Genomic DNA, 24,601 nt, shown 5'->3' with positions numbered 1-24,601 from the left:
TTTGCTTCATTACTATTTGAGCAACATATGCAAATGTTATAGACTTAAGACTAGGTGGCAACATTGCCTATTATCATAATGTTATTTGATTAATAGGGCAGGGTGGCAACCTTGCCTGTTAACAGAGTTATTTCTAGAGAATATGGCAACTTTCTTCTTTGTTTACAAAACAATGAATGGGAAAATATGATGATATAAATGATATAAAATATGATGATATAAATTAATGAAGAGTGGTTTCCAATGGTGATAACTTTGGTGATTTGGAGTTACAAGTCCGGACTGGGGGTGTGATTGTGTTAAAGATGGCTGATGAGTACATATGTGGATGATAGACGAAGTTGTGGTGGCGAGTAACCAGGTTGGCAGAAGAGTTATGCAGTGTTAATTGATGTGTGAAGTGTGTGCTGATGAGAGCGTGTTGAAGATGAGGTGTATATATAGAAGATAGCTGAGTTGTGGTATGACTTAAAATCCATGGATCCAGAAGTGTTAGCGAGTGATAGCTTGATGAGGATGTACTTGCTGCAGCGGGCATAGAGCAACACATTAAGGCGGCAGTACATTCTGGCCAGAAAGTGCACTGACTAGCTGTGTAGGCAGGGATGCTGGCACACAATAAATTGTGGTTGCATATGCCTGAGCACAGTCAGGACAATCTGGCCCAAATGCAAGCCACTCAATCCAGTTGTAGGAGATGCATCTGTGTAGATAGTGGTGTCTGAGTTGTTGTTTATAGAATGGTGTGTCCGGGCTTGGGGAGGTGAAGTTGGTGTAGTAGCTGTTATGTGTGTGTGCCTGCTTGAGACGTATTGATGTTGCGAAAGACACGCTACAGCCTGCGAGATGCGTGTGTGGGCGATGATTGAGTTGTAGTCAGCAAGTCCAGGAACAGTGAAGCAGTTGGTGTTGACAGTAGGTGATGTCTATGTTCTGTTGTGCGTTTTCAGCTGACTATTGGGCAGAGATTACAAACAGCAACGCGCGCCCACAAGAAGGTACCCGGAGGACTGTATGGACAGAGATGCTGGTGCCCAATAGATTGGGGTAGCATATGAGCCAGCACAGCCAGGACAATCCAGTTCGCGCGCGCGCCTATCCACTCACGCCCTAATTGATCACGAAGTGCTGCTGCGGCCAAAGAAGTAGCTGTATAGCCATTTATGGGAAGGAGAAGTATCCAACGATGGCAAGTACTGTGCATGTGTGCTGAATTAGGTATGTTGTTGCGAAGAACGGGGCACAGCTGGTGATGCGCCGCAAAGCAGTAGCGAACACAACCATCGGGCACGCGCACGGGTAGGATGGTCATCCGCAGGTATGTATTTTTACCAGGTATGGCTGTGTTTGCAAGCGAGATTGTGCCCAGCATTATAATGCGGAAGTAGGTATGCTGGGCTCTTCCATGTTCGTTCGCTGATGTGTTTTTTTCAGGCAGTGATAATCGTAGATCCATGGTTTCCTGGGCCCACCATTTGCTACGGTTAATGTGGTAGAGATGACGAATTACCAGTGATGATTTAACAAGCTTGTGATTGGAGAACAATGAGCTTCTGGTAGGAGGTAGAATAGAGTAGCGTAGATGTTTAGACTCTGCAAAAGAGAAACGTTAATTGGTGTCGAATATTGGTAGCGAGGATGACGTGTCGGGGCACAGCAGTGCACTGGTAAATGTGTCATTATTGTTGGGAATGGAGTTGCTGTTGCTCGATTTCCATGGCCTCGTCGAGTTCACGGACTAAGTTTAGCTGAAGCTCTTGTAGCCTGATAATCAGTATCTGTTCATCGTCGAGTGGGGCTTGGGGCTGCTGTAGTTGCGGATTCTGGGTGTCCTGGGGGGCTGGGTGTGGGACTTGCGAAGGCTCTGGCAGAATTAAGCGTTGAATAGCAACCGGCTGGTACTGAACTAGTTCACGCAGTCTATCAAGAGTTGTGAGTCCTTCTTTGTAGCGTCGTCTAAGTGCGTTGATGGCTCTTTCGTCGAATCTATTTTGAGGTAATGTAGGTATGTATCGGTGGGGCTGATTAGCTTTGTTTAGCTTCTCTTCTTCTTCCTTCTGAATTCTTAATAGAGTAGGCAGTTGCTCATTTTGCGCGAGTTGGTTTTGTTGCTGCTGTCGAGGCGTGGTAGGTAATGCGAAATGTTGATGAATTTGCTCTAGATATCTAGGTCTTTTTAGACGAGTTGGAATAAATGGAGTTAGTATTAATTTACGAGCTTCAGAATTGGGGTGGTTTAGCAGTGAAGAGGCAAATCTCTTACTGGCAAGATGATACGTTTCAAAAAATGATTTAATGTTGTAATGGTCTCGGATGGACTGATTTCTGGTGAATCTGGTGGCCTTGACAATCCTTCGAAGGATGGTGTTGTGCATTACTTCAACGCGGGAGAGCTGAGTAGTTGAGGCTAGCGATCCGTAGATTGGTAGGATATATTGCCATAGTGGAATTATCATTTGTTTAAATATGACAACCTTGCAGCTTCTGGACAATTTGCTGCTGGGTCCTAGTAGCCATTCTAGTTTTTTGTATGTAGCTCGAAGTTTGTTGCACAGCTGTGTGATGTGGGAGATACACAGCAACTTGTAGTCCATATGGAAGCCAAGATATTGGTGGCACGATTTATTTAAGATGCTTTGTCCGTTAATCTTTGGGGATAGTGTGGAGAAGGTGCCTTCTAGTTTTCGAGTTGTGTACATAACATGTGCTGTTTTCTGGGAATTAATGCTTATGCACCAGCGAGTTGCCCAGTTTATGATGTTGTTAAGGTTTCGTTGATTGAGTTTTACCGCTTCGTGAGGAGTAATGGCTGAGCTTAAGATTATAGTGTCGTCTGCATAAGTAGATATAAGGACATAAGTTCCGTCAACAGGTCGTGAGGGTAAGAAATGTGTCGTAAGAGTTGGAAGTGGCATGTCTGATGAGTAAATTGTATATAGCACCGGGCCAAGAACACTGCCTTGAGGGACGCCTGCGCGAAGGTTGCCCAGTTTTGAAGTAGTTCCATCATTGCAGCGCACTGTGAATGTGCGATTAAGTAGGTAGCTGCTCAGGACGTTAAACAATTTGATTGGCAGAAGTTTGATGAGTTTCCATAAGAGCCCGGGGTGCCATACCCTATCGAATGCTTCACTGATGTCAATGAACACGGCGGAACAGAAACAGCGATTTTCGTATGCTTTAAGTATGAATTGTGTTACTCGTCTCAGCTGCTGCTCTGTGCCGTGCTCCTTTCTAAACCCAAATTGATGTGTGGGTATGGCGTCAGCGAAATCTTTGCATTCAAAGAGCCTGTATAATAGCAGCCTTTCGAAGATCTTGGAGAAACCAGCCAAAAGGCTTATAGGCCTATATGATGTGACTTCGTTGGCACTTTTGCCTGGCTTTAGAATCATAGTTATAGTTGCCAGTTTCCACTGACGGGGAAAGTGGCCAAATCTGAGAATGCTATTGAAGATTAATACCAAGTATGTGACCGCCTTTTGTGGCATGGCTTTTATTAGGTAGTTATCGATGTCATCCGGGCCAGGTGATTTGTTGAGTGTAAGTGATTTTATTTCAGCAATTGTTTCGCTGACTGTGACTGGTCGGAATGGTAGAGTATTGATCAAACTGTCAGAGTTAGAGGACAAATTAATTATTTGTTGGCTTAGTTCGTTAGCAATTTTCATTTGGAACTCATCAGAGTTGGTGAGGATTGGAGAGAAACGTTGCTGTAAGTGAGATGCAAAAAGTTCAGCTTTCTCATTGCTACTTCGTGTCCAGCGATGACTGTTAGTGTTTCCTTGATTAGTAGGAGTATTTATCTTAAGTGGCCAGTTTGGTTCAGGTTGTCTTTTGTAGTTTTTAGTGATGTGCCATAATTTTTGCATTTTATAACGATCACTAGTATCAATGTGGTTGAATAGTTTATTTATTTGATCTGAGTTAGATTTGCGAAGTGCCTTTTTTAGGCGATTTTGGACGCTTTTATATTGCATTTTAGTGTGTTGGTTATTTAGAGTTATCAACTTACGTTTGTATATACGCTTAAGTTGGAGTAATTTCTTGACATTTTTGCTCAGTTCAAAGCGGCTTGACTTATTATAAAAGTGTCGACGTTGGCTTGTGCAAGTTGGTGGAGTGGCTAATTTTGCGGCAACGCGTATGTTTTCTAGAAGTATGTCTATGGCATCTTCAATATCGGGTCCAGATTTAATTTCAGTATTTAGAAGTACTCTTTGGTTTAAATGATGTTGGAATTTTGTCAGATTAGCGTTTTTGGGGAGAAGTCGTCGTTTGAGGCCCATGGATTCGTTGGCCAATGGTCCGTTTGTGGTAAGGTCGACGTGGATTGGGAGGTGGTCAGAGTCGAGGTCGATAGTTGAACGTGTTCGAATAAACTGTTTGTTTAGTCCACCGTATACGGCGAAGTCAAGTGCCGAGGGTTTCTTTCTTCTGTCGTATGCAAAGTGCGTGGCTCCTCCTGTAGCTAAAATGTTGTAGCGTGCTTGTTTGTGTATACAGTCCATAATGGCTCTACCGCGTAGGCAAGAACGTGTATTTCCCCACCAGGGGTGCTTCGCATTCCAATCTCCACATAGAATGAAACTGGAATCTTTTATTAGGGAATCAAAGTATTTGAATAACTTTAAAAAGTGAAACTTATTCCAGGAGTGCTGCGGGGGGCAGTAAATTGGTGCAATGATGATATTGTGAGTGGTATTGTTGTTGTTGATTGTAAGGGCAATTGGGGCAGATTGTAGGGAAGGCAGTCCAATTGGCTGCAGTACTGAGTGTTTGATACCGTGTTTTACTAAAGTTGCAACACCCCCACGTCTGTGGCTAAGCGGATGGGGGGAGAGGTATGTGTAGTAACCTCTAATGGACAGGCTGTATGGAGTATTTCCAGTAGTTTGAGTCGTGATTGGTGGGATTTTGGTTTCGAGAATCATCATGATGTCAATACTGTATTTGTACATGAAGGCTTCGAGCTCTAGCAGTTTGTTTCCAATTCCAGCTGCATTCCAGTATGCGATTTTGATTAGGGCATTGTGTTGAGTGTTGACATTGCCCAGACTGTTGAATGGTGTATAATGGTGTGTATTATTCATGAGTCAGGTCATTGGCGATGTTCAGGTAATTATTATTTTCTTTTGTACGTGTGTTCTGCTGAGAGCTTGGATAGAGGAGTGAGTATAGTATGTTTAATAAACTGTCAATCTTTTTACTCATCTCGTTTGTAGTCTGCAGGTTACTCTCGAGGATCCGAGAGAGACGACACTCCGAGTGGGACTGCTGTTGATCTCCGAGCTGGCCTTGGGGCCACTCGTAAGGCTGCGTTTGCATTTCGCCATAGTGCTGTCTATAGATTGAGCTTGTAGGGTGTCTCACGTCGAGATAGCGTGGTGAAGTTTTTGTGGCCTGCGAGGAGGTGTTAACCCGAGTTGACTGTTTACTTAGGGGTGGGCCTTGCTGCCGCATACTGGCTGTTTCGTTGCATCGAACAGCTTGACTGTAAGTAAGATTAGAGTTTATATAGTGTGTTTGATTTAGCGGGTGTGGAGAATAGTGTCTTGGTTGCGCTTGGTTCAAGTTAATAGGGTGTATACTCCTGTCGCTGGTGAATGTGTTATTGCCTCTTGCATCTGGTTGTTGATTATTGGGCTGCAAGAAGGGTCGATTCCGGGTAGTGGGATTGTTGACTGTTCGTTGATCAGCTTGTGGTGCGCGTAGAGGGTTTGTTGAAAGTTTGTATCTTGCGTTTTTGTAGGCAATACAGCCTTTGTAAGAGGCAACGTGGGGTGCTCCGCAGTTAGCACATTTAGGATTCGATATTCTAGTTTTTGCACATACAGTTGTGTCATGTGGGCCTGCACATTTTAGGCAGGTGTATGGCCTACTGCAGTAGTTTCTGCTGTGCCCAAACGCCTGACAGCGGTGGCATTGCACTGGGTCAAGGCGTCTGATTTGTTTTTCAATAGTGATTTGTTGGTGACCTAGCTTTGTTAGGGTGAGAATCTTATCATAATCGCCATCCAGTCTAGGTTCTAGCTCGATTTCGAAGAGGTTCAATGGTTTCCCAGTGTGCCTGTGTTTTATTACGTTGATATAGCGGGTTGTATAGCCAAGTTTCTGTAGTTGTTCGCCTATCCAGTCGCGAGGAGTGGAGTGGTGTAAGTATCGTATGATTATTCTGTAGCCACGCTCGCTAGGTGTTTGATGTGTATGATTGTGAATGTGGTTTTCGTTGAGAACAGCTCTTATTGTATTGTATGTAGTGATGTTGCAGGACTGGATTTTAATTACGCCATCTTTTGATGTTCTGGTGGAGAATTTGCCAATGCCGGGCGAGTTTTTAATTATATTAAGCACTGGAATAATTTCAGTTACTTTGGATAGGAAGATATGAGGGGCTTTGAGGCTGTGTACTGAGCTGGCCTGTTGGGTCAAATTAATATTTTGTGGATGGATTGAAGATTGCGTTGGCTGGGTGTTGGGAGATGCATTGGAGAGGGTGTTTAAACTTTTTCTTTGGGTAACAGAGGTACCAGAAGAGTTCTTGTTGTTAGAGGGGCATGGATTCGTGTCCATGGGTTCGTTATAGTCAGCGGGTTTGTTGGCTGCTGGCGTCATTGCCTTTTTTTTAGTTTTGGCAAAGTCGTATAGTCGCACTACTGGTTTGATGTTTCTATGTGGAGGGTTCTTTATTAATTTGTCATTTAGTGAGTAAGAGGTACGTTTAATGGTATGTTGTTGTAAGGGGGTAACAATTTTGTGTTTAGGGGTATTGTGATTTGTGGTTGGCGCATCATGTGCCATAGTGTTTGGCAGTGTTTTTTGTTGTTTTTTATTTTGGTTGCCCTTTGGCAGTGATTTTGGCGCTAAGTTTTGTTGTTTTTGCTTAGTTGTCTCTTTTGGCGGGGAGAGTGGCTCAAAGACTTGCGCGCTTTTCATATTTAGATATGGCGTCGAGTTTTTTGACAGGTGTAATGGCGGGAGAAATTGAGTTGTGATCAGTTTTGGCGCGAAAATTGGCGCCAAAATCTTGTTGGTTTGCGTTGAGGTGTCACTTGCATTAATTTTATTTGGCGCTTTTTGATGTAGGGCTTGGAGAGGCAGTTCAGTCTCCATTGGTGGATGTAGTGTAGTGGTTTGAGAGGGTATTTTGGATGCTTTATGTTGGTTGTCAGGAGTGCTCGTATATGAGTTATCAGATGATCCGGGCGATGAGTGTTCCCACTCAGAAATTGGTGGGGAGTCGTCGGTGTATGGCATAGATACATCTTCATCAAAGAGTAGATCACAGATCTGTAGTTCACTTGAGTCGCTGTCATTTGAGTTATTAACGAGGGCTTTTGCGGCCATTTTGTTGGAGCAGCTAATGTCGGTCGGCTTAGAGACTGTTTTTCCATTTTCTGGGGAGACCGCATTGGCAATCAGGGAGTCCCCATCTGACCATTCATATGGCAAATTATTACTTGAGTTTTTACGCTTTTTTAACATCACAATTGGCATATGGGCTACTGCGCTTATGCTTTAAAGTACTAGTGCAGAGCATACCGTTCGGGCTCTATGTGGCTCCCCTTTTTTTATTTTTCTTTTTTTTTTTATAAAAATTTTTAAAAAAAAAAAAAAATAAAAAAATTTAAAAATATTTAAATTTATTATTTTTTAAATTTTTTTTTTTTTTTTTTTTTTTTTTTTTTTTTTTTTTTTTTTTTTTTTTTTTTTTTTATTTTTTTAAAGTTTTTTTAAGTTTGTGCACATCTGTACACTATGGGGGTTTGCTAGCGTCTAATGTTAGCCGCAGCTCGCCTTCTTTATTTGCTTCATTACTATTTGAGCAACATATGCAAATGTTATAGACTTAAGACTAGGTGGCAACATTGCCTATTATCTTAATGTTATTTGATTAATAGGGCAGGGTGGCAACCTTGCCTGTTAACAGAGTTATTTCTAGAGAATATGGCAACTTTCTTCTTTGTTTACAAAACAATGAATGGGAAAATATGATGATATAAATGATATAAAATATGATGATATGAATTAATGAAGAGTGGTTTCCAATGGTGATAACCTTGATGATTTGGAGTTTCAAGTCCGGGCTGGGGGTGTGATTGTGTTAAAGATGGCTGATGAGTACATATGTGGATGATAGACGAAGTTGTGGTGGCAAGTAACCAGGTTGGCAGTAGAGTTATGCAGTGTTAATTGATGTGTGAAGTGTGTGCTGATTAAAGCGTGTTGAAGATGAGGTGTATATATAGGAGATAGCTGAGTTGTAGTATAATTTAAAATCCATGGATCCAGGAGTGTTAGCGAGTGATAGCTTGATGAGGATGTACTTGCTGCAACGAGCATAGAGCAACACATTAATGCGGCAGTACATTTTAGCCAGAAAGTGCACTGACTAGCTGTGTAGGCAGGGATGCTGGCACACAATAAATTGTGGTTGCATATGCCTGAGCACAGTCAGGACAATCTAGCCCAAATGCAAGCCACTCAATCCAGTTGTAGGAGATGCATCTGTGTAGATAGTGGTGTCTGAGTTGGTGTTTATAGAATGGTGTGTCCGGGCTTGGAAAGGTGAAGTTGGTGTAGTAGCTGTTATATGTGTGTGTCTGCTTGAGACGTATTGATGTTGCGAAAAACACACTACAGCCTGCGAGATGCGTGTGTGAGTGATGATTGAGTTGTAGTCGGCAAGTCCAAGAACAGTGAAGCAGTTGGTGTTAACAGAAGGTGATGTCTATGTTCTATTATGCGTTTTTCAGCTGGCTATTGGGCAGAGATTACAAACAGCAACGCGCGCCCACAAGAAGGTACCCGGAGGGCTGTATGGACAGAGATGCTGGTACCCAATAGATTGGGGTAGCATATGACCCAGCACAGCCAGGACAATCCAGTTCGCGCGCGTGCCTATCCACTCAAACCCTAGTTGATCACGAAGTGCTGCTGCGGCCAGAGAAGTTGATGTCTAGCCGTTTGTGGGAAGGAGAAGTGTCCAACGATGGCAAGTACTGTGCATGTGTGCTGAATTAGGTATGTTGTTGCGAAGAACGGGGCACAGCTGGTGATGCGCCGCAAAACAGTAGCGAACACAACCATCGGGCACGCGCACAGGTAGGCTGTTTATAAAGGTTGTTGTTCCGCAGTCAAGTGCGGCAGGAGGTGTGGTAAGCTCTTACATGGTCATTCGCAGGTACGTATTTCTACCAGGTAAGGCTGTGTTTGCAGGCGAGATTGTGCCCATGCATGGACGCATGTTACAGTTGAGTGTGATGTAAGTATTGGCCATACATGAATTTATCTATAGATGTTAATCCTCTTTGGTCAAACACAGTGTGCTAATTTGGCTGTTGTTAAGAGCCGGCAAATTTGCGTATTACAGGTAGGTTGGTCCCTGTAATATAGAGCAATTAATAATTTGTGTACGGACGCAGATTCTTACCGCTGTCGTCGTGCTGGATATTGTATAAGAAATTAAGTTGCTTAAACCAAGATTGCTGGACCAAATTATTGCAACTAGCCATTTGATGTTTATAGCGGTGCTGAGGACGTCTGCATGATGTAGGTATAATGGAATTTGAAAGTGTTGGTTGCGTGTGCTTGAGTGTAGCATGAATTGTGTTGGGTGTGAAGCTGCTTTGCTCAAGCTGGGCTCTTCCATGGTCGTCCACAAGTATGTGTTCCTGGCAGATAGGGCTGAGTTTGCAAGTGAGTTTGTGCCTATCATTGTGGAACAGGTAATGGACGCGTATTTCAGTTGAGTGTGATGTGAGAATTGGCCGTAAATGAAGTTGTATATTGATGTTAATCCTCTTTAGTCAGCACAGTGTACTTGTTTGATTGCTGTTTTGAGCCAGCAAGATTTGCATATTACAGGTGTGTTGGTGCCTGTAATATAGAGCAATTAATAATTTGTTTGCGGGCGTAGATTCTTACCGCTGTTTGCAGTTTCATTGTACTGGATATTGTATGCAAGAAAAGGTTGCTGATCCGTGGTTACTAGGCCAGGATTACTGCAGCTGGCCATTTAATGCTTAGAGCGGTGGCTGTGACGTGTAGCATGAATTGTGTTGGGTGTGGAACTGCTAAGCTAAGACAAGAATCGGTGCCCATGTAATCGCCTTATGAAGTGAGTGTGTATTATGCGGGTGCGTGGGGCATAATTATTGTTTAGAGTTGGATTTGTGTAATGGATAATACATAGGTGGCGAGTTTATTTAAATTAAGTTATCATAGTACTTTTAAAGAAATTGTTTAAAATAAACTGGAGTAATAAAGATATAATATGATGTCTGTTGTTATTATTTTAATGATGTAGCTTATGATTAAAGTTAGTGTATTCGAGATAAATCATTTGTTTGGTAGTTCAAAATGAAATATTAATAACAAATCGTATGGCTTTTATTTGAATACAAAATGTAAATTGTTGAGCAAAATTAAAATGAGGTATTTCTATTCAAGATGTGAATCAGGTTAGTGTATTCAAGGTAACACTTTTTTTTTTTTTTTTTTTTTTCTATATTCGAGTGAAATTATTTGATAATTTCAAGTTAGTCACTGTTTTAAGTATTACAGTTTAGAAGAAATTAAAATAAGATATTCATTAAAGATCGTTATGTCATTCATTTCGATACAATATGTATTGTAATAATTGAAGTAACAGAATTTTCGATGTGAGTTGTTGAATAGCGTTATAAGTCAGTATAAAGTTGTCTAACTAGCAGGTCGCGTAACCTTCATTTGAGTACAAAGTGTGATTTGTTGACAAAATTAAAATGAGATATTTCAGTTCAAAAATATGATTCACGTTAATGATTACGAAATAGTTCATTTTTCATATTCGAGTGAAGTTAATTTGATAAATTTCAGGTAAACACTGTTTTGAGTATTACAGTTTAAAAGAAATTAAAATAGAATATTCGTTAATGATCGTTATGGCATACATTTCGATACAAAATATGTTGTAATAATGGAATTAACAGAACGTTTGAATAGTGTTATAGATAAATATAAAGTTGTCTTTTCAGATATTTGTGTATATAATATTTTTAATTTTTTTTTTTTTTTTTTTTTTTTTTTTTTTTTTTTTTTTTTTTTTTTTTTTTTTTTTTTTTTTTTTTTTTTTTTTTTTTTTTTTTTTTTTTTTTTTTTTTTTTTTTATTTTTTTTTTTTTTTTTTTTTTTTTTTTTTTTTTTTTTATAATTAGTTTGGTTTGGGAGTTGGGATACAAAGGGAGTACAGTGCATTTAGTAGATTGTCAATCTTGCTGCTCATTTCGTTTGCAGTCCGTACGTTGCTCTCCAGTGCTCGTATGAGAGGCTGGTCTCCCATGTGTTGTTGCTGCTGGTTTTGGTGGCGTTGAAGTTCCTCGTTTTGTTGTTTTTGGTGCTGCTCGGCCAATAATTTGTTTTTAAAGTTGTTTAGGTGCCTTTCAGCAGGATTGCGAAGCATTGTAGGTTTAACCTTGGCAGTGTCAGCTAAGTTGATATTTCGTTGTGTTGGGTGGATGTTGTGTTGTGCTGTATACTGTGGTTTAGTTGTTTTGTTGATGGTATTTTGTTGCAGCGGCTGGATTTGTGGCTGTGGCGTTTGTTGATTTACTTGTGGGGGGGGTAAAATAGGTGAGTCTAGTGGTACTTGCTGTGGTGAGGGCTGTGACTGTATGTGTTGTCTATTGTCGGGTTCACGGAGTGCTATCAGTTTATTCTGTGCACTCTTGAAAGCCGGGCAGCCCTTGTAGCTAGCAACATGTTTGCCACCACAATTCGCACATTTGGCATCTGCGTCTATTGTTTTGGCGCACGTAGTGGTAGCGTGGGGTCCTGCACATTTTAGGCATACAAAGGGTCTACGACAGTAGTTTTTGCTGTGTCCAAATGATTGACAGCGATGACACTGTAGTGGATCAATGCGTCTGAGTTGTTTTTCAACGGCAATATTTTGATGTCCTAGTTCAGTTAATGTAAGTATTTTTTCATGTCCACCATCCAATCGAGGCTCCAGTTCAACTTCAAAAATGTTCATTGGCTCGTTTCTGGTTCTGTGTTTGATAACACTTACATGTCGAGTTACGTAACCAAGTTCTTTGAGCTGGTCGCGGATCCAGTCATATGGTGTGGAGTAATGGAGATGGCGTATTATTATGCGGTATCCGCGATCTTTGCGTAGCTGGTAGGTATGATTGTGAATTTGTTTGTCTTGCAGAAGGGCACTGATGGCATTGTATGTGGAAATGTTTTCACATTGGATTCTGATCCCGTTGTCTTGTGCTACCTTGGTAGTGTAGCTGCCAACGCCAGGTAGCTTGTTTATTGTATCTAGTAGTGGCTGGATTTCGGTAACATTTGGGAGGAAGAGGGATGGAATTTTTGAGCTTTGCGGCAGGTTGGGCTGAATATCTTCTTGAGGGTGGTCTAGCAGTTGAGTATGCTGGGTATTTGTGTGGACGAGTATATTGTTTGAGTCATCTAGTTTTTGTCTGCCCGTGTCTGGACTGTCATTTGGGTTAGTGTGTGTCTCAAAGTCCATGAGTTCATTGCAGTCATTTGCTGCATGAATTGCAGTTTTGATGATAACTTTAGCAAAGTCTTGTAGTTTTACAATAGGGTTTGTGATATTATTATTATTAAATAATTTATCAGTTGGAGAGTGTATGGGGCGTTTGGGGTTACGTTGCTGCAGGCTCATTGAAATTTTTCGTTTGAGGCTTTTTGAGTTTGTGTGTTTAGTGATCACTGTGTTTTTTAATTTATGGATGTAACAGGGATCTTTTAGTATTGGTGTGGTTGGTGGATCAGAATAGGTTATATTAAGTTGTTGGTTGATGACTGGAGGCTGCTCAGAGCTTGGCGTTAGTGTTGCTATTTTATTGATTGTGTTATTTGGCGGCAAAATTGGCGCCAAATTTTCTTTTGCATTTGCAATGGAGTCGTTTGACAGCAATTTTGGCATTATACGTTGCTGTGGTTGTTGTAATGCTGTCATTTTTTGGCAGGAAAGATGGCGACTTGGCGCGGTGTACATACTTTGATGGCTGTGACGTCATGGTTTTTGACAGTAGTAATGGCGGTAAAATTTGCGTGGGCGTCACTTTTGGCGCGCTACTTGGCGTCGGAGTTCGGGCTTCCTGTATGGATGCAGTAGTTTCTGGTTCATTTGGCGGGAGGAGCGGGGGTTGACTGTCGTCTGCTGGTTTATGGAACGTGATGTTTGATGGCTGTGGATCGCTGGAAACGTGTTGGCTATCGCTAGCACCCCCATGGATGATGGAAGAGGAACCTGTTAGAGAGGAGTTGTCCCAAGTCGAGACAGAGGGGGAGCAGTCTGTGCCAGGACGAGACAGGCTTCCATCCAGTGATGAGTCCCCTGTTTGATGATCAATAGACGAATTACAAGTGGCGTGCGACGCCATTTTCCTTTTTTTTTTTTTTTTTTTTTCCTTTTTTTTTTTCACTCTTTCAGTTGCTTTAAATTGATTTAACTTTTTAAAGTTGTTTTTTTTTTTTTTAAGTTTATTTAAATTTTTTTAATTAAAGTTTTTTTTTTTTTTTTTTTTTTTTTTTTTTTTTAAAGTTTTTTTTTTTTTTTTTTTTTTTTTTTTTAAGTTTTTTTTTTTAAGTTTTATTTTTAAGTTTTTTTAAAGTTTGTGCACATCTGTACACTATGGGGGTTTGCTAGCGTCTAATGTTAGCCGCAGCTCGCCTTCTTTATTTGCTTCATTACTATTTGAGCAACATATGCAAATGTTATAGACTTAAGACTAGGTGGCAACATTGCCTATTATCTTAATGTTATTTGATTAATAGGGCAGGGTGGCAACCTTGCCTGTTAACAGAGTTATTTCATAAGAATATGGCAACTTTCTTCTTTGTTTACAAAACAATGAATGGGAAAATATGATGATATAAATGATATAAAATATGATGATATGAATTAATGAAGAGTGGTTTCCAATGGTGATAACTTTGATGATTTGGAGTTTCAAGTCCGGGCTGGGGGTGTGATTGTGTTAAAGATGGCTGATGAGTACATATGTGGATGATAGACGAAGTTGTGGTGGCAAGTAACCAGGTTGGCAGTAGAGTTATGCAGTGTTAATTGATGTGTGAAGTGTGTGCTGATTAAAGCGTGTTGAAGATGAGGTGTATATATAGGAGATAGCTGAGTTGTAGTATGACATAAAATCCATGGATCCAGAAGTGTTAGCGAGTGATAGCTTGATGAGGATGTACTTGCTGCAACAGGCATAGAGCAACACATTAATGCGGCAGTACATTTTAGCCAGAAGGTGCACTGACTAGCTGTGTAGGCAGGGATGCTGGCACACAATAAATTGTGGTTGCATATGCCTGAGCACAGTCAGGACAATCTAGCCCAAATGCAAGCCACTCAATCCAGTTGTAGGAGATGCATGAGATGCATCTGTGTAGATAGCAGGTGTCTGAGTTGGTAATGAAGTTGGTGTAGTAGCTGTTATGTGTGTGTGTTGCTTGCGACGTATTGATGTTGCGAAAAACACACTACAGCCTGCGAGATGCGTGTGTGAGTGATGATTGAGTTGTAGTCGGCAAGTCCAAGAACAGTGAAGCAGTTGGTGTTAACAGAAGGTGATGTCTATGTCCTATTATGCGTTTTTCAGCTGGCTATTGGGCAGAGATTACAAACAGCAACGCGCGCCCACAAGAAGGTACCCGGAGGGCTGTATGGACAGAGATGCTGGTACCCAATAGATTGGGGTAGCATATGACCCAGCACAGCCAGGACAATCCAGTTCGCGCGCGCGCCTATTCACTCAAACCCTAGTTGATCACGAAGTGCTGCTGCGGCCAGAGAAGTTGATGTCTAGCCGTTTGTGGGAAGGAGAAGTGTCCAACGATGGCAAGTACTGTGCATGTGTGCTGAATTAGGTATGTTGCTGCGAAGAACGGGGCACAGCTGGTGATGCGCCGCAAAACAGTAGCGAACACAACCATCGGGCACGCGCACAGGTAGGCTGTTTATAAAGGTTGTTGTTCCGCAGTCAAGTGCGGCAGGAGGTGTGGTGAGCTCTTACATGGTCATCCGCAGGTATGTATTTCTACCAGGTAAGGCTGTGTTTGCAAGCGAGATTGTGCCCATGCATGGACGCATGTTACAGTTGAGTGTGATGTAAGTATTGGCCATACATGAATTTATCTATAGATGTTAATCCTCTTTGGTCAACACAGTGTGCTTATTTGGCTGTTGTTAAGAGCCGGCAAATTTGCGTATTACAGGTAGGTTGGTCCCTGTAATATAGAGCAATTAATAATTTGTTTACGGACGCAGATTCTTACCGCTGTCGTCGTGCTGGATATTGTATAAGAAATTAAGTTGCTTAAACCAAGATTGCTGGACCAAGATTATTGCAACTAGCCATTTGATGTTTATAGCGGTGCTGAGGACGTCTGCATGATGTAGGTATAATGGAATTTGAAAGTGTTGGTTGCGTGTGCTTGAGTGTAGCATGAATTGTGTTGGGTGTGAAGCTGCTTTGCTCAAGCTGGGCTCTTCCATGGTCGTCCACAAGTATGTGTTCCTGGCAGATAGGGCTGAGTTTGCAAGTGAGTTTGTGCCTATCATTGTGGAACAGGTAATGGACGCGTATTTCAGTTGAGTGTGATGTGAGAATTGGCCATGAATGAAGTTGTATATTGATGTTAATCCTCTTTAGTCAGCACAGTGTACTTGTTTGATTGCTGTTTTGAGCCAGCAAGATTTGCATATTACAGGTGTGTTGGTTCCTGTAATATAGAGCAATTAATAATTTGTTTGCGGGCGTAGATTCTTACCGCTGTTTGCAGTTTCATTGTACTGGATATTGTATGCAAGAAAAGGTTGCTGATCCGTGGTTACTAGGCCAGGATTACTGCAGCTGGCCATTTAATGCTTAGAGCGGTGGCTGTGACGTGTAGCATGAATTGTGTTGGGTGTGGAACTGATATGCTAAGACAAGAATCGGTGCCCATGTAATCGCCTTATGAAGTGAGTGTGTATTATGCGGGTGCGTGGGGCATAATTATTGTTTAGAGTTGGATTTGTGTAATGGATAATACATAGGTGGCGAGTTTATTTAAATTAAGTTATCATAGTACTTTTAAAGAAATTGTTTAAAATAAACTGGAGTAATAAAGATATAATATGATGTCTGTTGTTATTATTTTAATGATGTAGCTTATGATTAAAGTTAGTGTATTCGAGATAAATCATTTGTTTGGTAGTTCAAAATAAAATATTAATAACAAATCGTATGGCTTTTATTTGAATACAAAATGTAAATTGTTGAGCAAAATTAAAATGAGGTATTTCTATTCAAGATGTGAATCAAGTTAGTGTATTCAAGGTAACAAGATGTTTTTTTTTTTTTTTTTTTTCTATATTCGAGTGAAATTATTTTATAATTTCAAGTTAATCACTGTTTTAAGTATTACATTTAGAAGAAATTAAAATAAGATATTCATTAAAGATCGTTATGTCATTCGTTTCGATACAATATGTATTGTAATAATTGAAGTAACAGAATGTTCGATGTGAGTTGTTGAATAGCGTTATGAGTCAATGTAAAGTTGTCTTTTAAGATATTATTTTGTATGTATTTTTTTTTTATACATATATATGTAAGTATAACTAGCAGGTCGCGTAACTTTCATTTGAGTACAAAGTGTGATTTGTTGACAAAATTAAAATGAGATATTTAAGTTCAAAAGTATGATTCACGTTAATGATTACGAAATAGTTCGTTTTTCATATTCGAGTGAAGTTAATTTGATAAATTTCAGGTAAACACTGTTTTGAGTATTACAGTTTAAAAGAAATTAAAATAGAATATTCGTTAAAGATCGTTATGGCATACATTTCGATACAAAATGTGTTGTAATAATGGAATTAACAGAACGTTTGAATAGTGTCATAGATTAATATAAAGTTGTCTTTTCAGATATTTGTGTATATAATATTTTTAATTCTTTTTTTTTTTTTTTTTTTTTTTTTTTTTTTGTGTATATATATATTATTTTAAATAATTTTATTTATGTTTTTTTTTTTTTTTTTTTTTTTTTTTTTTTTTTTTTATATATATTTATATTATATAAATATATTTATATATTATTATTATTATTTTTTTTTTTTTTTTTTATTATTATTATTATTATTTTTTTTTTTTTTTTTTTTTTTTTTTTATAATTAGTTTGGTTTGGGAGTTGGGATACAAAGGGAGTACAGTGCATTTAGTAGATTGTCAATCTTGCTGCTCATTTCGTTTGCAGTCCGTACGTTGCTCTCCAGTGCTCGTATGAGAGGCTGGTCTCCCATGTGCTGTTGCTGCTGATTTTGGTGGCGTTGAAGTTCCTCGTTTTGTTGTTTTTGGTGCTGCTCGGCCAATAATTTGTTTTTAAAGTTGTTTAGATGCCTTTCAGCAGGATTGCGAAGCATTGTGGGTTTAACCTTGGCAGTGTCAGCTAAGTTGATATTTAGTTGTGTTGGGTGGATGTTGTGTTGTGCTGTATACTGTGGTTTAGTTGTTTTGTTGATGGTATATTGTTGCAGCGGCTGGATTTGTGGCTGTGGCGTTTGTTGATTTACTTTAAAATTAGGTGGTAAATTAGGGTAAATTAGGTGAATCTAGTGGTACTTGCTGTGGTGAGGGCTGTGACTGTATGTGTTGTCTATTATCGGGTTCACGGAGTGCTATCAGTTTATTCTGTGCACTCTTGAAAGCCGGGCAGCCCTTGTAGCTAGCAACATGTTTGCCACCACAATTCGCACATTTGGCATCTGCGTCTATTGTTTTGGCGCACGTAGTGGTAGCGTGGGGTCCTGCACATTTTAGACATACAAAGGGTCTACGACAGTAGTTTTTGCTGTGTCCAAATGATTGACAGCCCTTGTAGCTAGCAACATGTTTGCCACCACAATTCGCACATTTGGCATCTGCGTCTATTGTTTTGGCGCACGTAGTGGTAGCGTGGGGTCCTGCACATTTTAGACATACAAAGGGTCTACGACAGTAGTTTTTGCTGTGTCCAAATGATTGACAGCGATGACACTGTAGTGGATCAATGCGTCTGAGTTGTTTTTCAACGGCAATATTTTGATGTCCTAGTTCAGTTAATGTAAGTATTTTTTCATGTCCACCATCCAATCGAGGCTCCAGTTCAACTTCAAAAATGTTCATTGGCTCGTTTCTGGTTCTGTGTTTGATAACACTTACATGTCGAGTTACGTAACCAAGTTCTTTGAGCTGGTCGCGGATCCAGTCATATGGTGTGGAGTAATGGAGATGGCGTATTATTATGCGGTATCCGCGATCTTTGCGTAGCTGGTAGGTATGATTGTGAATTTGTTTGTCTTGCAGAAGGGCACTGATGGCATTGTATGTGGAAATGTTTTCACATTGGATTCTGATCCCGTTGTCTTGTGCTACCTTGGTAGTGTAGCTGCCAACGCCAGGTAGCTTGTTTATTGTATCTAGTAGTGGCTGGATTTCGGTAACATTTGGGAGGAAGAGGGATGGAATTTTTGAGCTTTGCGGCAGGTTGGGCTGAATATCTTCTTGAGGGTGGTCTAGCAGTTGAGTATGCTGGGTATTTGTGTGGACGAGTATATTGTTTGAGTCATCTAGTTTTTGTCTGCCCGTGTCTGGACTGTCATTTGGGTTAGTGTGTGTCTCAAAGTCCATGAGTTCATTGCAGTCATTTGCTGCATGAATTGCAGTTTTGATGATAACTTTAGCAAAGTCTTGTAGTTTTACAATAGGGTTTGTGATATTATTATTATTAAATAATTTATCAGTTGGAGAGTGTATGGGGCGTTTGGGGTTACGTTGCTGCAGGCTCATTGAAATTTTTCGTTTGAGGCTTTTTGAGTTTGTGTGTTTAGTGATCACTGTGTTTTTTAATTTATGGATGTAACAGGGATCTTTTAGTATTGGTGTGGTTGGTGGATCAGAATAGGTTATATTAAGTTGTTGGTTGATGACTGGAGGCTGCTCAGAGCTTGGCGTTAGTGTTGCTATTTTATTGATTGTGTTATTTGGCGGCAAAATTGGCGCCAAATTTTCTTTTGCATTTGCAATGGAGTCGTTTGACAGCAATTTTGGCATTATACGTTGCTGTGGTTGTTGTAATGCTGTCATTTTTGGCAGGAAAGATGGCGACTTGGCGCGGTGTACATACTTTGATGGCTGTGACGTCATGGTTTTTGACAGTAGTAATGGCGGTAAAATTTGCGTGGGCGTCACTTTTGGCGCGCTACTTGGCGTCGGAGTTCGGGCTTCCTGTATGGATGCAGTAGTTTCTGGTTCATTTGGCGGGAGGAGCGGGGGTTGACTGTCGTCTGCTGGTTTATGGAACGTGATGTTTGATGGCTGTGGATCGCTGGAAACGTGTTGGCTATCGCTAGCACCCCCATGGATGATGGAAGAGGAACCTGTTAGAGAGGAGTTGTCCCAAGTCGAGACAGAGGGGGAGCAGTCTGTGCCAGGACGAGACAGGCTTCCATCCAGTGATGAGTCCCCTGTTTGATGATCAATAGACGAATTACAAGTGGCGTGCGACGCCATTTTCCTTTTTTTTTTTTTTTTTTTTTTTTTTTTTTTTCACTCTTTCAGTTGCTTTAAATTGATTTATTTTAAAGTTGTTTTTTTTTAAAGTTTATTTAAATTTTTTTAATTAAAGTTTTTTAAAGTTTTTTTTTTTTTTAAAGTGTTTTTAAAGTTTTTAAAGTTTTTTTTAAGTTTTAAAGTTTTTTTTTAAAGTTTGTGCACATCTGTACACTATGGGGGTTTGCTAGCGTCTAATGTTAGCCGCAGCTCGCCTTCTTTATTTGCTTCATTACTATTTGAGCAACATATGCAAATGTTATAGACTTAAGACTAGGTGGCAACATTGTCTATTATCTTAATGTTATTTGATTAATAGGGCAGGGTGGCAACCTTGCCTGTTAACAGAGTTATTTCATAAGAATATGACAACTTTCTTCTTTGTTTACAAAACAATGAATGGGAAAATATGATGATATAAATGATATAAAATATGATGATATGAATTAATGAAGAGTGGTTTCCAATGATGATAACTTTGATGATTTGGAGTTTCAAGTCCGGGCTGGGGGTGTGATTGTGTTAAAGATGGCTGATGAGTACATATGTGGATGATAGACGAAGTTGTGGTGGCAAGTAACCAGGTTGGCAGTAGAGTTATGCAGTGTTAATTGATGTGTGAAGTGTGTGCTGATTAAAGCGTGTTGAAGATGAGGTGTATATATAGGAGATAGCTGAGTTGTAGTATGACATAAAATCCATGGATCCAGAAGTGTTAGCGAGTGATAGCTTGATGAGGATGTACTTGCTGCAACAGGCATAGAGCAACACATTAATGCGGCAGTACATTTTAGCCAGAAGGTGCACTGACTAGCTGTGTAGGCAGGGATGCTGGCACACAATAAATTGTGGTTGCATATGCCTGAGCACAGTCAGGACAATCTAGCCCAAATGCAAGCCACTCAATCCAGTTGTAGGAGATGCATGAGATGCATCTGTGTAGATAGCGGTGTCTGAGTTGGTGGTGAAGTTGGTGTAGTAGCTGTTATGTGTGTGTGTTGCTTGCGACGTATTGATGTTGCGAAAAACACACTACAGCCTGCGAGATGCGTGTGTGAGTGATGATTGAGTTGTAGTCGGCAAGTCCAAGAACAGTGAAGCAGTTGGTGTTAACAGAAGGTGATGTCTATGTTCTATTATGCGTTTTTCAGCTGGCTATTGGGCAGAGATTACAAACAGCAACGCGCGCCCACAAGAAGGTACCCGGAGGGCTGTATGGACAGAGATGCTGGTACCCAATAGATTGGGGTAGCATATGACCCAGCACAGCCAGGACAATCCAGTTCGCGCGCGCGCCTATTCACTCAAACCCTAGTTGATCACGAAGTGCTGCTGCGACCAGAGAAGTTGATGTCTAGCCGTTTGTGGGAAGGAGAAGTGTCCAACGATGGCAAGTACTGTGCATGTGTGCTGAATTAGGTATGTTGCTGCGAAGAACGGGGCACAGCTGGTGATGCGCCGCAAAACAGTAGCGAACACAACCATCGGGCACGCGCACAGGTAGGCTGTTTATAAAGGTTGTTGTTCCGCAGTCAAGTGCGGCAGGAGGTGTGGTGAGCTCTTACATGGTCATCCGCAGGTATGTATTTCTACCAGGTAAGGCTGTGTTTGCAAGCGAGATTGTGCCCATGCATGGACGCATGTTACAGTTGAGTGTGATGTAAGTATTGGCCATACATGAATTTATCTATAGATGTTAATCCTCTTTGGTCAACACAGTGTGCTTATTTGGCTGTTGTTAAGAGCCGGCAAATTTGCGTATTACAGGTAGGTTGGTCCCTGTAATATAGAGCAATTAATAATTTGTTTACGGACGCAGATTCTTACCGCTGTCGTCGTGCTGGATATTGTATAAGAAATTAAGTTGCTTAAACCAAGATTGCTGGACCAAGATTATTGCAACTAGCCATTTGATGTTTATAGCGGTGCTGAGGACGTCTGCATGATGTAGGTATAATGGAATTTGAAAGTGTTGGTTGCGTGTGCTTGAGTGTAGCATGAATTGTGTTGGGTGTGAAGCTGCTTTGCTCAAGCTGGGCTCTTCCATGGTCGTCCACAAGTATGTGTTCCTGGCAGATAGGGCTGAGTTTGCAAGTGAGTTTGTGCCTATCATTGTGGAACAGGTAATGGACGCGTATTTCAGTTGAGTGTGATGTGAGAATTGGCCATGAATGAAGTTGTATATTGATGTTAATCCTCTTTAGTCAGCACAGTGTACTTGTTTGATTGCTGTTTTGAGCCAGCAAGATTTGCATATTACAGGTGTGTTGGTTCCTGTAATATAGAGCAATTAATAATTTGTTTGCGGGCGTAGATTCTTACCGCTGTTTGCAGTTTCATTGTACTGGATATTGTATGCAAGAAAAGGTTGCTGATCCGTGGTTACTAGGCCAGGATTACTGCAGCTGGCCATTTAATGCTTAGAGCGGTGGCTGTGACGTGTAGCATGAATTGTGTTGGGTGTGGAACTGATATGCTAAGACAAGAATCGGTGCCCATGTAATCGCCTTATGAAGTGAGTGTGTATTATGCGGGTGCGTGGGGCATAATTATTGTTTAGAGTTGGATTTGTGTAATGGATAATACATAGGTGGCGAGTTTATTTAAATTAAGTTATCATAGTACTTTTAAAGAAATTGTTTAAAATAAACTGGAGTAATAAAGATATAATATGATGTCTGTTGTTATTATTTTAATGATGTAGCTTATGATTAAAGTTAGTGTATTCGAGATAAATCATTTGTTTGGTAGTTCAAAATAAAATATTAATAACAAATCGTATGGCTTTTATTTGAATACAAAATGTAAATTGTTGAGCAAAATTAAAATGAGGTATTTCTATTCAAGATGTGAATCAAGTTAGTGTATTCAAGGTAACAAGATGTTTTTTTTTTTTTTTTTTTTTTATATTCGAGTGAAATTATTTTATAATTTCAAGTTAATCACTGTTTTAAGTATTACAGTTTAGAAGAAATTAAAATAAGATATTCATTAAAGATCGTTATGTCATTCGTTTCGATACAATATGTATTGTAATAATTGAAGTAACAGAATGTTCGATGTGAGTTGTTGAATAGCGTTATGAGTCAATGTAAAGTTGTCTAACTAGCAGGTCGCGTAACTTTCATTTGAGTACAAAGTGTGATTTGTTGACAAAATTAAAATGAGATATTTAAGTTCAAAAGTATGATTCACGTTAATGATTACGAAATAGTTCGTTTTTCATATTCGAGTGAAGTTAATTTGATAAATTTCAGGTAAACACTGTTTTGAGTATTACAGTTTAAAAGAAATTAAAATAGAATATTCGTTAAAGATCGTTATGGCATACATTTCGATACAAAATGTGTTGTAATAATGGAATTAACAGAACGTTTGAATAGTGTCATAGATTAATATAAAGTTGTCTTTTCAGATATTTGTGTATATAATATTTTTAATTCTTTTTTTTTTTTTTTTTTTTTTTTTTTTTTGTGTATATATATATTATTTTAAATAATTTTATTTATTTTTTTTTTTTTTTTTTTTTTTTTTTTTTTTTTTTTTATATATTTATATTATATAAATATATTTATATATTATTATTATTATTTTTTTTTTTTTTTTTTTATTATTATTATTATTTTTTTTTTTTTTTTTTTTTTTTTTTTTTTATAATTAGTTTGGTTTGGGAGTTGGGATACAAAGGGAGTACAGTGCATTTAGTAGATTGTCAATCTTGCTGCTCATTTCGTTTGCAGTCCGTACGTTGCTCTCCAGTGCTCGTATGAGAGGCTGGTCTCCCATGTGCTGTTGCTGCTGATTTTGGTGGCGTTGAAGTTCCTCGTTTTGTTGTTTTTGGTGCTGCTCGGCCAATAATTTGTTTTTAAAGTTGTTTAGATGCCTTTCAGCAGGATTGCGAAGCATTGTGGGTTTAACCTTGGCAGTGTCAGCTAAGTTGATATTTAGTTGTGTTGGGTGGATGTTGTGTTGTGCTGTATACTGTGGTTTAGTTGTTTTGTTGATGGTATATTGTTGCAGCGGCTGGATTTGTGGCTGTGGCGTTTGTTGATTTACTTTAAAATTAGGTGGTAAATTAGGGGGTAAATTAGGTGAATCTAGTGGTACTTGCTGTGGTGAGGGCTGTGACTGTATGTGTTGTCTATTATCGGGTTCACGGAGTGCTATCAGTTTATTCTGTGCACTCTTGAAAGCCGGGCAGCCCTTGTAGCTAGCAACATGTTTGCCACCACAATTCGCACATTTGGCATCTGCGTCTATTGTTTTGGCGCACGTAGTGGTAGCGTGGGGTCCTGCACATTTTAGGCATACAAAGGGTCTACGACAGTAGTTTTTGCTGTGTCCAAATGATTGACAGCGATGACACTGTAGTGGATCAATGCGTCTGAGTTGTTTTTCAACGGCAATATTTTGATGTCCTAGTTCAGTTAATGTAAGTATTTTTTCATGTCCACCATCCAATCGAGGCTCCAGTTCAACTTCAAAAATGTTCATTGGCTCGTTTCTGGTTCTGTGTTTGATAACACTTACATGTCGAGTTACGTAACCAAGTTCTTTGAGCTGGTCGCGGATCCAGTCATATGGTGTGGAGTAATGGAGATGGCGTATTATTATGCGGTATCCGCGATCTTTGCGTAGCTGGTAGGTATGATTGTGAATTTGTTTGTCTTGCAGAAGGGCACTGATGGCATTGTATGTGGAAATGTTTTCACATTGGATTCTGATCCCGTTGTCTTGTGCTACCTTGGTAGTGTAGCTGCCAACGCCAGGTAGCTTGTTTATTGTATCTAGTAGTGGCTGGATTTCGGTAACATTTGGGAGGAAGAGGGATGGAATTTTTGAGCTTTGCGGCAGGTTGGGCTGAATATCTTCTTGAGGGTGGTCTAGCAGTTGAGTATGCTGGGTATTTGTGTGGACGAGTATATTGTTTGAGTCATCTAGTTTTTGTCTGCCCGTGTCTGGACTGTCATTTGGGTTAGTGTGTGTCTCAAAGTC

General features: G+C 39.9%; 1 protein-coding gene across 1 annotated transcript; it reads right to left on the bottom strand.

Moving 5' to 3' along the window:
* Positions 1 to 17,187: 17,187 nt before the first annotated feature.
* On the bottom strand, positions 17,188 to 19,606 carry LOC122757116. Its single transcript, XM_044008457.1, has 2 exons — positions 17,908 to 19,606; positions 17,188 to 17,751 (listed from the first exon to the last, which is right to left on the bottom strand). Exons 1-2 carry the CDS (start codon positions 19,565 to 19,567, stop codon positions 17,609 to 17,611), a joined length of 1,803 nt encoding a protein of 600 aa, XP_043864392.1. The 5' UTR covers positions 19,568 to 19,606; the 3' UTR covers positions 17,188 to 17,608.
* Between the last annotated feature and the right edge of the window lie 4,995 nt (positions 19,607 to 24,601).

This window comes from Drosophila mojavensis, unplaced genomic scaffold, assembly GCF_018153725.1.
Source record: "Drosophila mojavensis isolate 15081-1352.22 unplaced genomic scaffold, ASM1815372v1 contig_299, whole genome shotgun sequence".
NCBI classification, from domain to species: domain Eukaryota; kingdom Metazoa; phylum Arthropoda; class Insecta; order Diptera; family Drosophilidae; genus Drosophila; species Drosophila mojavensis.
Note: the sequence above shows the minus strand (reverse complement) of the source record. Positions and strands in the feature narration are given on the sequence as shown.

Coding starts and splice junctions, on each gene's coding strand:
- LOC122757116 (XM_044008457.1), bottom strand. CDS start 19,567: ATGGCGTCGCACGCCACTTGTAATTCGTCTATTGATCATCAAACAGGG. Junction 17,752..17,907: donor TGCGAATTGTGGTGGCAAAC/ATGTTGCTAGCT, acceptor GTGGTGGCAAAC/ATGTTGCTAGCTACAAGGGC.